This window comes from Anser brachyrhynchus (assembly GCF_964034855.1).
Source record: "Anser brachyrhynchus genome assembly, chromosome: 11".
Classification (NCBI taxonomy): Eukaryota; Metazoa; Chordata; class Aves; order Anseriformes; family Anatidae; genus Anser; species Anser brachyrhynchus.
Genome location: NC_137706.1, coordinates 5,096,598 through 5,111,511, shown reverse-complemented (window position 1 = coordinate 5,111,511; position 14,914 = coordinate 5,096,598). Strand labels below are relative to the sequence as shown.

The following is a 14,914-nucleotide window of genomic DNA, read 5'->3' as shown; positions in this document are numbered from 1 at the left end:
GTTGAATAGCTATCTTTACTTTGGTGAAGTTCTAGCCAGCAAGCATCTACTTCAGTTGCAGTTCTTTTGTTGCTGCAGTACTGCTTGCAATTAGCTTGGCTTCAAACACCATAAGATGTTTCTGTGTATGGGGGAGCTACAAGTCCCATTTATGCTATCTTTTCTTAGAACAAAAGCAATGTGAGAGAAATGTGTTTTGCTAACTGTCAGAGGTATCAGTGTGAGATGCATGCTTTATATTTTTAAATCATTTTTTATTAGCTGTTATTAGGTGTTATCTTTAAGAACATCTTTTCACATGATTACTTTTCCTGGATTGCTTTACTTTTTTCCACTGTAACAAGAATAAAACCTTTCTTCTCTCTAGTAATTCTCTAGCCAGCAAGAAACCATTGAATGTCGTAGTGAAAGGGTCTTTATATGTCTTTATGTAAGTAGCTTTTTTCATTAAACTGCTGCATATCTAGATGCTATAAATGTCATTTGGATTCTTAAGATTGTCAAAAATGAATAGTTCATTTCTTCTTGCTGTCTGAAAATTATCTGACAAAACAAAGCCCAACATAAAGCATGGATAGGTAATGAAAAAATTTATCGTGCAGGTAGAAAATCTGTGATTAATTCAGTGAGTGGCATGTGGATGTGACCACAATCTATTTGTAGAGGGCTGTAAATAGCATCAAAGATTTGTGAGTATTAGGTCTGTAGACAGCAGGAAATATTTGAAAGCCAAAGTAGGATCAAATGTTTGGGTAAAAATAATGGTAATAGCTAACCACAAATCAAGTGAGAGCCATTAGAACATTGTTTGTTGTGCTGTGGTTGAATGTAAATTCTCAACATTGCTCCTTTTATTTGTAAAGCAAGTGAAGGTTAGGCAGTAACTTTGAAGAGATGTGAGACTGTAAAATAAGCATGTTGTACTCTTTGTTGTGTTCTACCTGTGGAGTTTTCGGGAGGCATCTCTCACTTTACAATTAAAGGCATGGTTCCTTGGTGTTGGAACACCTTGTTTGTTTCCATTGAAGGGTATGCACTGCTGAACCTCGTGCAGTAAAATCCCTAAAAAGCTGGCTGTGCAGTGTAATTTGCTTGCTGTACAGTGTTAGGAACATACACTTTGGCTCCCTCAGGGGTCAGCAAAATGGAAAGTAGTTCCTGGAAATCTGTATCATTCTTCTGATTTACAAACAGCTCAGGTGAATGAGCTGTACACTTAGCAGGAGTCCCACCAGGAGTGGGATGTACTGACATGTACTAGCTATTACTCTCTAGTAGTCATAACATCTTCACTAACATCTAATTACCTGTCACAACCTGTAACATCTAATACCTGTCACAAATAGCAATAAAAGAAATAATATTTATCTAACCATAGGGCTTCAGTCAGTAAGTTCGTGTATGAAGGTCAAAGGTTTTAACAGTGGCCAAAGAAAAATTGGATTGTTATCCTCAGCTTCACATATTAAGGAGGAGAAGGTCACCTAAACCATCTTTAGGCAGCCATGCTTACACTTGCGGGAAAAAACAGAAAAGCTAGGGTCCTCCCTGCGTGGAGAGGAGAGAGGCATACCAAAGGGTACACCTGCTAGGTAAATTGGGATTGATAACGCTGCTGTTTCTGGCTATAAAGGCAGTGATCAGCTCCAGCGGCAAAAGTGTAAAAGAGTATTCATGAAGCACCACCGAGTGAAAAAGGCCAGCAATGGTAGCGTTTCTTCGTTTCTTTGTGTGGCCTAGCCTTTTGTAGTACTCCTGGTGGACTGACGCTTGCTTAATATAAGATGAAATTTGAAGACCAAGGAATAGAATCATAAACCAACTGAGAAAATGAACAATGTTACGATCCTTCAGAGTTTAGGACCTTTGTAAGATGAGATACTGGCAGTGAGTAATCCCCATGGGGACCTCCTGAGTTACTGTCTGAAGTGCAAGGGCCCCGACAGGCCGTTAATCACGGCACGTTTGTGCTGCAATGAATCTCACAACTTGAAGGTGAAAATTCTCTGCGCTTAGCAAGGACCATGAGGTAAACTGAGATTTCAGCAAGCTATTCTTGGTGAATCGGGAACAGTAAATTATACTTACTGGTATCTTTTGTAGAGGGCACTTTGCTGGAGACAAGAGTAGATGCCCATTTTCACACATATTCCTAGGCCCAGCTCTACTGATTTCAGAGGGAGCCTTTCCACTGATTTCAGTGGGATTTTGGTCAAGAGCAACTGATGTAATACAAACGCATTTTTGCACAAAGTGGATACTGTTGGACAAGCTTTGCAATATGTGACCAAAATCAGGACTGGACTGCTGGTGCAAATATTCTGTGCTTTAAAAAAATGGGGAGTAGAGCGGGCTGGAAGAGGTTCAGAGGAGAACATTTTTATTAAACCTTTCAAAGTTCCCTGCCTATATAGTGGCTCAACAACTCACTACATTCACTCAGCTGCGTGTGTCTAGACCGTGGTCACTAAGTGAGACATTTTATATGAAAGCAATACATCATCTTTTAAATGACTGTAACTGACTGCTGGTAAGAAAATGGAATACCAAAGCTTGGAGCTGAGCAACTTTATTCTGTGGCTGACTTAATTCCTGCATGGTTTTTGGATAGGAAGGTGAGAGAGGGGTTTATTTAAGGACTGAAGAGTAAAAGCAAGGAATTTCTGTAAAGGGGCAGGACAGAGTACTTTCTAAATCTGTAACTGGGAGACTGCTGTGTTTTCTGGCATCTTCTCCCGAGTAAGACATCCATGGAATGCCATAGGAGTCAGATCTCAGATGTCTGATAATTTGACAGGCTCTTTACATTGCAACCCCAAGTGTCCCAGTGTGAAAGTGGCTTGATGGCAGTCATTTAGGCAGTATCATGGAGTAATACTTGTAATTTTTAATTATCAACAGTTTGTGCTATGTTACATATAAATGGTTTTTTTTTTCTTCCTTTTAACAACTCTTACTTCTATTGTGCTCCTGTCCAGAGGCTTTTAAATTCTGAAATTTGTGGGTCTCACTACCCACAAATTAGTGCCTCAGAAAATGCATAGGGCTGTCTTGTGTCGATTAGGTCACAGAGGTGGGATTTCAGAATCAGACACGGCATGCACATAACGTTTCAGTGTTGAGCTTATATGTGAAGCAGAGCTCTCTGTTTAAACAAACTAACCTTGGTTCTCAGCATTTGCTTATATGTACAAGAGAACAGAAGCATTGGTATGTCCAAAAGCTAATAAATAAAATTCAATCATGGCAATGCAATAAAAGCTTACCGGTATATGGTCCTAGAATCATGGAAGAGAGGTCATTGAAAAGTAGAGTTGCTGAATCCAGTCATTTTAGTTTCCTCTATTGTGGGCTTTCCAAATAATGCCTCCTAAAAAAATTACAGCACCTCTAAGTAATACCAAAATTATGTTAACTAGGAATTAAAGTGAAGATTTAACAAGACAATGAAAGCCTTGTCTGTCTTGAATGAACTGTACAAAAAGCATGGTATGTATAGGAAAAGTAAACTGATTTATGCTAAGTTGCAATAATCTGCTGAAACATTTATGGTTGTGAATTTAAAAAAAAAACAGTGGAAGGGAGCGGAAAGTTGCTAGTTTTAAAAGTACTACTTCAGTTGCACCAATGGAACTCAGAATAAAATCATGTTGTCTGCTTCACCTAGACTTGAACAAATATTAGGAGAATTACTTTTGCAAAGAAGAAACTGCAGTTCCATTAGCCTATGTCTGGGCTCTCTTCTATGTTTTTTTTTCTTTGTCTTCCTCCATGTTTCCCCAACCATCTCTCTGACCATTTGCAGCCAGTTTGAATGGTGGAATCTGAGTATTTTCTGTAATCACAAATGACCACGAACATGTGCAAAAACATTACCAAACTGTGGTAACTTTATCAGTCCTCTATTCTGTATCCATTTAAAATGAAGCATATGTTAGCCCAAAGAAGAAGGAGAAGAAAATGAAAAAAAGCTGTTGAATCATCAGTTTTCTTAAGAATGTAAATAATACATCGATGAGCAGAAACAGCAAGGAGAGGGCTGATAATGGTAGGAGAAGAGAATGACTAGGATTGAATTGGTATTTTTCCCTGCTGGGATGTGGTTAGAAACAAGATCATGCTTTTAGTGTAAAAAGTGGCAAAATGAGTAATACCAGAAGTGAGCACTGAGAAGAGAAGCTTATAGAATTAGGTGGCTGCTCTGCCTAAGGCCTCTTTCACCTGCAAAGATTCATATGGATTTCAGTGAACTTTAGTTAAAATCTCTATTGCGTATTCCTAACTTTAAATACTGGAAGGAATGCTTTTCAGAAAGTATTTGTAGAAGTTTTTTGTTCAAGTTGTAGCAGAGGGTTTTATATTGATCCTCACATGTTCATAGAAGCAGGCAATACTAGCTATTAGAAGAGCCTTAAAAATGTAGTTAGGCTGCTATTGAAGTGTCATTCCTACAGGTAATTGTTCTACAGTGGAAGTCTAATTAATAATTCAGCTGATGCACAAACCAGAAAGGAATTAGTCTCACGTCCCTACGGCTGTGTTGGCTCTACAGTGCTAGGGAAAATGAGACAGCAACAGTTTTTAGCTCGGTTCCACTTGTAAAACAATTATCTTGAGAAGTGAGGCATCAGTAGCAGCTTAAGTGTGGATGCAGGAAATCAGGTAAAAATGGTGGTAGAATGAAGGCATGGACTGGGACTTGTATCTGGAAGGAGTCTGGGGCTCTGCCGCAGACCTCCTGTGTGACTGCAGGTCGTTCTAACAATCTTACCCTTTCAGATCTAAAAAGCTGCTTCTACACCTTTTCTCCTGACCTCACCCCTGGGTGACGAATTTGTAGCTCATAAATTGCTCAGTCACATTCCATAAGTTGGTTGGGACATTGTTGCAAGTGACAATGGAGTGTGGTATTTTGGGCAGTGGCTTCATTGTCTGCAAGACTATATATGTGTGGTAGGCTTTTCTGTCTCTGACATCCTCAGGCTTCCTGTGGTTGTGGCAGCTGTATTCTGCTGTGGGAGATGATGTTGTGACATCTCTTGGCTCTGGGTGGGTCCAGCCATGCCATGTGTCTACATGACCTTGTGGAGCAGCTGGTCTCCAGTGCCTAGGCAGAACGAGCCCCCTACCGACTCATGCATTTCTCTGCTTTCTGCACAAAACCAGATTTTATTCTGAGGAATAAAGAGGTTATAATTATATGTAGCTTCTTTTCTGCTTTTTATAAACTTAAAGATAATTGGATTCAAGGTATTTTAAGTATCTGCTGGTTATCTTTATTTTTTCTCTAGAGCATCTGGAGCTTCCCCTCTTATCAACTCAGATTCAAGCCTGTACTCTAGAAACAAATACCATGCAGTTTGTTTGTATGCTGTTTAGCTGCCAACCATTCCAACTGCTTGTGCACATGCAATCGCTAATTCCTACTATCTCCAGGCTATATGCAGGCCATAACCAGTACAAAAATTCCAGGACATCAAATCTCTTCCTTGGCTTGCTGATGAAGTGCTTTCTGTCACAAAACAGAAGCTGATTTGTCTTTTAGATAAGTTGTTTTTTAAATGAAACTATTACAAAAATACACAGCAGCTTTATTTTTGTAAAAATACAGTTATATTCCTGATCAGTGAGGAAGTCTGCAAATTAGCATCTCAGGTATTGGGAAGCTATTTTGTGTATTTTACAAATGGATACCTCACCCAAGTGTTCTGGGCACCACAATGAATCTCTGTGGTGCAAATTCAACTTTCTGTTTCATTACTGATTGAATTACTGAGATAACGTCTCTCCATTTCTGTTTGAAAGGCTTGGGAAGCGAAAACAGTGTACTGTATATTGAGAAGATAAATAGCATGGTGAGAAAAGCTCAGGCTGCCTTAGAAATTTGGCTAGAATATACGAAGCTGCTTGTCTAAGTGGGGATGAAGGACGGTCAAATGATACTCTTAACAGCAGAGCCATGAACAGTGTAGAGCAGGGGTTAGTTAAAAAGTTAAGTCTCCAGCATTTGGTAGAAAAGACCAAAAATGATGGAAGAATAATCTTGTTTACATGCTTTTATCACCTTTCAACTTTATCCTAAATGGCTCTAATATTCCCTTTAATACATATATATATATGTTAAGAGTCTTAGTTTCTGCCTTTTTCTCTTCAATTGTTGCTATATTTTTAGTTTATTATGACATCTTTTCTGACTTTTAGCTTAGCTTAATTGCATATTTTGGGAATCATTTCTTTGTGTTTGAACAAGCATTTTTGGATAGAGCTGAATAAACATATTTGGGAAATTTTTTAGAGTTTAGGGAAAAGCCAAATGAAACTGATTTTGAAGGCATTCGTAATGCTTTTCCCCTCATTTTACAATTATTCTTCTATTTCATCGTTCCCAGAGAGGCCATAGTTAATTTCATTTCTTTTGCATGAATTCTACATTTTTGGTTGATTTGGTTGCATTCTGTTTACCAGCCTTGTTTCGCCAGGATGACTACTACCATTCCAAATCTCTGAACAGCTTCCAGCAGCTTTTTTAAAGCAGAAAGAAAACAGAATCAGCTTGTCAGAAAAGTGTTTCTTTCATCTTTCCAAAATTAACTCTTGACCAAGGCCCAAGACCAATTAAATATTGAGTCCTGGACCAGTGACAGGTGTCTCATCCAGTACCTTTTGACCTGTCGGTGCTAGAAATCTATGCTTTTTACAGTTAGGAGAATGGGAGATTGCCATAGAGCATGTGGGACAGATACTTGATATAGGATACCCTTGCCAGATCTGGAAATATTAAAGAGGTGCACAGTCATTTTTATATGCCTGCCTAAGCTGTATTGAGCAAATCTCAAGGTTTTCCAGAATGTATTAATTTTAGCTATCTTCCTTCTGGTATCTTTGCAATACTCATCTTTAAAGCACATCATTTCCACAGAAGTCTCGGTAGGCACCCCAGTAAAGATTTTTAGCTTTTCTTTGTAAAGCTATGATTTATTTCTAAATACCTGCTCTGTTGGTAGATAAAATGTCTGAGTGCACACTGTGTAATGTGTATGGTTTATTTATATCCTTCTTGTGATTCTGTGGCTGTTTCCTCATTGCCAGTTACTGGTTTCAAATTATTAGGTTCTTGTTTCCAGTAATTCATTCTTTGTATCTTTCTTAGTCATATTCTGTGAAAGAGTGTTTAAAAAGCACAGACACTTTTTGCGATGCAGGCCCTTATTGTGCCCTATGGCAAGAATTCCAGGTAGTACAGCTGAAGAATGACAGCTGTTTTGTACGTCAGCTAATACTTAACTAAGAACGATGTAGTTTGAAACAGGTTTGATATTTGTTCCCTACAAAGGAATCACATTTGTACTGATTGGTTGCATTCCTTCTGTCAAAAGTAGTTCTGTTCACAGTGCCCCATGGTAGTTCTGAATTATGTTCTCAATGAATAAAACACATTTTTCTCTATTCTCTTTTATTTGCTAAAAGGAAGAAAATTATATTAACCTTTATGGGACTCAGTAGTGATGCAGAATACCATTAAACATTTATGCTAGCAATTCATGCTGAATAGCACTTCATATTTGAAGGGATTTCCTCCATAAAACAACTTGCTGGCAGTGGAAATTTCCTGAAAGCCACTATGTAACATAGGTTGATGGTAAGTACCAGTACATTTCCATCCAAAAAATGTGTAGTGGAGAAATTGTACGTATTCTCAACAAAATACCTTTGCAGGAGAACAAGTATAGAAATTAACCTGTCATTAAGCGCAGCAGTCTTTAATGTATATCACTCACATTTTTTGGATTATTTTAGAAAGTCTGAAATTATATTGTATGATTTGGTATAGTGACAGTGGTAATTCCTGTGTTTAAGTAAACGTTACTTTGTTAGTAGGGGAAATGCATTTTAAGGCAAAACACAAAAATGACATTCATGATGCTAAGATTTCTGCCATGCAAGGCAAGTACAACATGTTAAACCAAATGTTTCTCTTTAAATCGAAAATCTCTTTGAAATCATGGAACAATCTGCTCACAGCAGATTTGATAGGATACACCAGGTACTGAGTTATCAGGTTATCCCACCATGAAATGCAGTGCTTGGGAATTGTCTTCTTACTCTTGCTTTATGACAAGCATCATTGTCAAGCCCTGTATGATCCTGGCAGTGATGAGTTAGATGGTTTTATCTGTGATTCTTGGATACTCATAAAAAACTTTTTGGGTGTTAAATATTTATGTTGGAACTAAACAGACTCTGGCTTTCAGTTTAGAACATTTTTTGCAGCAAGGGCCAAGTGTTAGTATTGGGAATGGAAAGAAATACAGTGATGTCAAGGCACAAGAAACTCCCTGTATTACAACTTGGTGGTATCAAAAAACTTTCTTTCTTCCCCTTCTTACTTGGCTATTTGCTTACAGGAAAGACCATAAAACAATAACGAACCTTTTTATTTCATCAAATATTTGCAAGTATTGTTGAGAATTTGTAATAATAGAGCAACACTGTCAGTTATTGAACATTTTCCATCAAGTTACTACATTTCATGAAGTATGTGATAGGCTTCTGTTCTTCTGTTCTGGCTCATATGATATTTCTTTCTTATCTGAATGGAAATGAGAAGTTCTTGTGCATGTGTGCAACTGGGTGTTACTGAGTTGGCTGAAGATTGGATTGTGCCACTCTTCTCAGTGCATGGGACAATAGCTTCTGCGCTGTCTGGACACGGTATAACGACTTCTAGAAATCTTTTCTGTTGAGAATAGTCTCAGTACTCATTTTTGGAGGAAATTAAGATGACGCTGTATATAAAGTAGGTCTACTTGTGTAAAAAAGCACATTTGGAGTCATAACGGAATTACAGCTCTACTTGATCTATTTCCTGACTAGTAGCTACAGAAGCTGCATTGTTAAGAGATTATTGGTATGACAGTTGTGATCAGGAAAGTTAAATGCATTAGTGATATTTAGTGTGTTCTTGCATTTTTGGTAACAAATTGTAAAAAACAGTAGGCTAACTTGAAATCCCTGAGTCTGTGAAACCTCTATTTTTTATTGCTTTTCTTCACGCAGAAGAACAAGGGAAGAAATTGCTGAAGTAGTAATTCAGAAAATCTTCAGGATTTAATCTTCTATAAAAGTCATACTGTCCTCAGTTGTTATGTCTGAAGTCTGCGGTTGTAAGATCTTGGAAAAATAAATCTTATTTTATTTTGCAGAGCATTGGCTGTGATGACTATCTGGGTTCAGACAAGGTGATTGACAAGTGTGGAATATGTGGAGGGGACAACACCGCTTGCAAGGTTGTGTCTGGAGTTTTCAAACACACGCTAACAAATCTTGGCTATCACAAGATAGTGGAAATTCCTGAAGGAGCTACTAAAATCAACATTACTGAGATGTCAAAGAGCAACAACTATTTGGGTAAGTTGTATCTCAGTGAACAAAACATTCTTTGTGAGCTAGTGCAACTGGGTGGAGGGCTCTAAGCAGTGTGAAACAGATGTCAGAAAATGAAAAGGAAGCTTATTAAATGGGCGTTTTGATCAGAACTAACTCACAGTTTATAATTCTGTCTTGAACTTGCATGTCAGACGCTATAGATCTGTTACCATCATTCCCTGTCCATGTGAACTGGTTTTGGCATTTCCTATTAGTTGACTTGCTGTTGTGATTATGCTCCTCACATTGTAAACCTAGTCAGCAGGAAGGCCAACAAGGTAAGCATCCTGGTGGGGGTCTGTTATAGACCGCCGAACCAGGATGAGGAGTTCTACAGGCAGCTGGCAGAATTGCGAAATCGTCAGGGCTCGTTCTCGTGGGGGACTTCAACTTCCCAGACATATTCTGGAAGCACAACACAGCCCAGAGAAAGCAGTCTAGGAGGTTTCTGGAGAGCGTGGAAGATATCTTCCTGACGCAGCTGGTTAGAGAGCCTACTAGGGGAGGTGCCCCGCTAGACCTTCTGTTCACAAACAGTGACGGACTGGTGGGAGATGTGGTGGTCGGGAGCTGTCTTGGGCAGAGTGACCACGAAATGGTAGAGTTCTCTATTCTTGGTGAAGTCAGGAGGGGGACCAGTAAAACCGCTGTCTTGGACTTCCGGAGGGCTGACTTTGAGCTGTTCAGGACACTGGTTGGCAGAGTCCCTTGGGAGGTGGTTCTGAAGGGCACAGGAGTCCAGGAAGGCTGGACACTCTTCAAGAAGGAAATCTTAATGGCTCAGGAGCGGTCTGTCCCCACGTGCCCAAAGACGAGCCGGCGCGGAAGAAGACCGGCCTGGCTGAACAGAGAGTTGTGGCTTGAGCTTAGGAGAAAAAAGAGGGTTTATAATCTTTGGAGAAGAGGGCGGGCCACTCAGGAGGACTATAAGGATGTTGCGAGGCTGTGCAGGGACAAAATTAGAAGGGCCAAAGCTCATCTGGAGCTCAATCTGGCTACTGCTGTTAAAGATAACAAAAAATGTTTTTGCAAGTACATCAACACAAAAAGGAGGACTAAGGAGAATCTCCATCCTTTACTGGATGCGAGGGGAAACTTAGTTACAAAAGATGAGGAAAAAAAGCTGAGGTGCTTAATGCCTTCTTTACCTCAGTCTTTAGCAGCAAAACCAGTTGTTCTCTGGATACCCAGTACCTAGCTGGTGGAAGGGGATGGGGAGCAGGATGCGGCCCTCACTATCCACGAGGAAATGGTTGGCGACCTGCTACAGCACTTGGATGTACGCAAGTCGATGGGGCCGGATGGGATCCACCTGAGGGTACTGAGAGAACTGGCAGAGGAGCTGGCCAAGCCTCTTTCCATCATTTATCAGCAGTCCTGGCTATCAGGGGAGGTCCCAGTCGACTGGCGGCTAGCAAACGTGATGCCCATCTACAAGAAGGGCCGGAGGGTAGACCCGGGGAACTATAGGCCTGTTAGTTTGACCTCAGTGCCAGGGAAGCTCATGGAGCAGATTATCTTGAGTGTCATCACGCGGCACTTGCAGGGCAAGCAGGCGATCAGGCCCAGTCAGCATGGGTTTATGAAAGGCAGGTCCTGCTTGACGAACCTGATCTCCTTCTATGACAAAGTGACACGCTTAGTGGATGAGGGGAAGGCTGTGGATGTGGTCTACCTTGACTTCAGTAAGGCTTTTGACACCGTTTCCCACAACATTCTCCTCAAGAAACTGGCTGCTCGTGGCTTGGACTGGCGTACGCTTCGTTGGGTTAAAACTGGCTGGGTAGCCGGGCCCAAAGAGTTGTGGTGAATGGAGTCAAATCTAGTTGGAGGCTGGTCACTAGTGGAGTCCCCCAGGGCTCAGTACTGGGGCCGGTCCTCTTTAATATCTTTATCGATGATCTGGATGAGGGGATTGAGTGCACCCTCAGTAAGTTTGCAGACGACACCAAGTTAGGTGCGTGTGTCGATCTGCTCGAGGGCAGGAAGGCTCTGCAGGAGGATCTGGATAGGCTGGACCGATGGGCTGAGGCCAACTGTATGAAGTTCAACAAGGCCAAGTGCCGGGTCCTGCACCTGTGGCGTAACAACCCCAAGCAGCGCTACAGGCTGGGAGATGAGTGGCTGGAAAGCTGCCTGGCAGAGAAGGACCTGAGAGTACTGGTTGATAGTCGGCTGAATGTGAGCCAGCAGTGTGCCCAGGTGGCCAAGAAGGCCAACAGCACCCTGGCCTGTATAAGAAGCAGTGTGGCTAGCAGGGCTAGGGAGGTGATTGTCCCCCTGTACTCAGCTCTGGTGAGGCCACACCTTGAGTACTGTGTTCAGTTTTGGGCCCCTCACTACAAGAAGGACATGGAGGTGCTCGAGAGAGTCCAGAGAAGGGCGACCAAGCTGGTGAGGGGTCTGGAGAACAAGTCTTACGAGGAGCGGCTGAGGGAGCTGGGATTGTTCAGCCTGGAGAAGAGGAGGCTCAGGGGCGACCTTATCGCTCTCTACAGTTACCTTAAAGGAGGCTGTAGCGAGGTGGGGGTTGGTCTGTTCTCCCACGTGCCTGGTGACAGGACGAGGGGGAATGGGCTAAAGTTGCACCAGGGGAGGTTTAGGTTGGATATTAGAAAGAACTTCTTTATGGAAAGGGTTGTTAGGCGTTGGAATGGGCTGCCCAGGGAAGTGGTTGAGTCACCATCCCTGGAAGTCTTTAAGAGATGTTTAGATGTAGAGCTTAGTGATATGGTTTAGTGGAGGACGTGTTAGTGTTAGGTCAGAGGTTGGACTAGGTGATCTTGGAGGTCTCTGCCAACCTAGATGGTTCTGTGATTCTGTGAACATAGAAGAATCCAGCAAAGGGGCATGCACATTTATGTGAAGTATATCAAAGTTCCTAGAGGAGAAAAGAGCATCTTCTGATTGCCTAAGAATGGCAGTTCTTTTAATGTGAAAAGTATACCGAAATTGTATTGAGATAACGTGACCTTGGGGTGGTATTCTCAGAACACAAGATTATTTATACAGTTGTTTATTCTGAAGCAGGTCCTTAATGCAAAACCATAGAGGATCCTGGAATATTACAGTGACATCATGGTGTCTTGTGATGTATTTCTCAAGCTGTATAGCATGCTGCAAATTAGAGATTGTGGAAACTCCTGCAGATGTACTTCTGTCTTGTGTGCACTTGTGAACTGTGCCGTTTCCCTGTTATACCCTCCCATGTTCCCAGTTTACAAAGCTGCTGAGTGGTCTGGGAGAAAAGAGTCAGTTCAGATTTTTAATTCCCCCCTCCCCACCGCTTTAATTGCTTTTCATCTGTTAGTCCATCCTTAGAGCTCTTTTAAGGATTACCATAGCAAATAATAAAAATGTAGCTACACCAGGCCTCTATTGCAAGCTCCATGTCCTTTTTACTAGGACTATCCAGCTGTACTGGAAGTTTAAAATCCCAGTATTCTTTTTGACAGCTGCTTTATCTCACTTCTGGTTGTTAAGTATCTTGGCTACAACTCAAGTTGCTCAAGTACAAGACAGTGAAGTGCTCATTATTGAATCCTCTCCCTCTCTCTCTCCCTCTCCCTCTCCCTCTCGTCTTTCTGTTGATTTTACAGAAACATCTGCCTGTAGATGGGAGTTTATTATGGGAAACAGAGTGTACTATAATGCAAACTCCATAAATTTACCAAAAATCTGACCCTTCAGAAGTGAAGAAATAATATAAGCTACCCACAGTCCACAAATGACAAAAGTTCAGGACCACTTGTAGGGTGAACTCATTATCAGTTCTGATTTGTTGTGGTTTCATTCAAATGTCTTTTGGATACAGTATACACCTGTACACATCAGCATTCATTTTTTCATGTGAACACTAACTTTTTGGATGATGAAAGCAAACATTTTTTCTGTCTAAAGAGCTTCTACAGACACTGTATTTGGTAGCAAATGGGTGAGAATGCAGCTTATTTGGCAGGCCAGTGAAAGTTGCTACATTACTGATCTATAAAATCATTAAACTGAATATAATTTTTTTGACAGATTTACATGTCAGTATCTAAAAAACAGCAGGCAGAAAAGTTCCCTTAGCGATATTAAAAATGTTTTGAGCCATATGAACATTTTTGGAATTGGCAGGACAGAAAAATAGTAACGTTTGCTTAAAAATAAAGACTGTTGGCATGTATGGGAAAGTTCCAAGGTTTTTCTTTCCCATGCTACTCCTTATCCCCTGAGCTCTTTGTTTATGCCATCGTCTTTTTTTTTTTTTCTTTTTTTATCCATTATATATGTTTCATTTTAAAGCTGCTGGTATGGACTTAGTCTGCTAAATTTACCAGCTCCCTCCTGTTACAGATTCTTGGTGCTGCAGTTCCTTCCAGAAGGACTCCAGCCTCTCTGCTTACTCTATAACATTATAAACTCAGTTTATCAAGGCAGGTGTAGTTGCTCCAGGACAGGAATGAACATGGATCAGAAAACCGAAACTAGAAAAAGGTTTACCAAGCAATCCATTGTAGCAATTAAATGGTAATTGGAAAATAGTGGTTTTGGCCACATATTAGTGGCCACACATTTCTCACTGATATGAAAGCATTCAAAATTTAGGCGTTGACAGTTTTATGGATCACAAAACCTTGGTACAGCTGGGAAAATTGACAACTCAAATCTGGTACTTACTGGTTTATCAATATTTATTGTAATAAGCAGAAGTCATGAATCTTAAAAATGGTAAATAGTCTTTAATTCTTCCTTATGCTGCAGCAACAACAAAAGTATCAGCCAAGCAGTCATTCCTTTAAGTATGCACTTGAGTGCTTTGCAAAACTGAAATTTCAGGTCCCTGTTCTATCATAGTCCAACTGTAGCCATGAGAACTGCTTGTAAGCAGTATGCTTCTTGTTGTGAAGAATATTAGTTTAGTTGTTTTTGTTTGTTTTTCCTTTCACTTTTTACATTTCATGGTTTCTTCTATGCAAAATCATGAATCAGCTCAAGGTCACTTAAATTTTTTTTTGAAAGATGTCAGCAGATGTTCCTGGGAATCTGAGTTATCCTGCTTGTCTCTGTTCCGAGACCATCTGAGTTCCATGTGGTTTCATTAAACATTTTTTACACAGTTCCACACCTCTTCACTGCTTTGTTGAAAGTACTAAGCAAGCAAGCAGCCAGGAAAGTGTGTTTTTCACTAGGAAGTATTTCAGATTTCTGTAAAATCAGGAGGTGCTGGAAAAAGCAGACAAGAAAGTTTTTTGTTTGTTTGTTTTTAGAGTTTCAAACTCAACTAAGAGTCATCTAAACACCTGAAAGTTTCTTCATACTGCTTTTGTAAACTTTCCTCTTGTAATCCATTGGTCATTGTTGCAAAACCTGTGACCCTTGTAAAAAGTCTAGTTTTAGTGATGATGCTGAAAATGATGGAAACAGGCTGTCTCAGTGGTTCAAGCATATTTCATGTATCTTTACAACTGATGTTTTACAGAATCTACCAAATCATAGATTTTCT

The 14,914-nt window shown here is 40.5% G+C and overlaps 1 protein-coding gene across 9 annotated transcripts in view; it reads left to right on the top strand.

Annotated features, from left to right (window-relative positions):
- Nucleotides 1-14,914, top strand: part of THSD4 (thrombospondin type 1 domain containing 4) — a 301,256-nt gene that overhangs the window by 226,354 nt on the left and 59,988 nt on the right. For all 9 annotated transcript variants that reach the window (XM_080608031.1, XM_080608030.1, XM_080608032.1 and 6 more), the window contains one exon: nt 9,204-9,408. In XM_080608031.1, the coding sequence (XP_080464157.1) occupies nt 9,204-9,408 (205 nt within the window). The remainder of the gene's footprint in view (nt 1-9,203; nt 9,409-14,914) is intronic.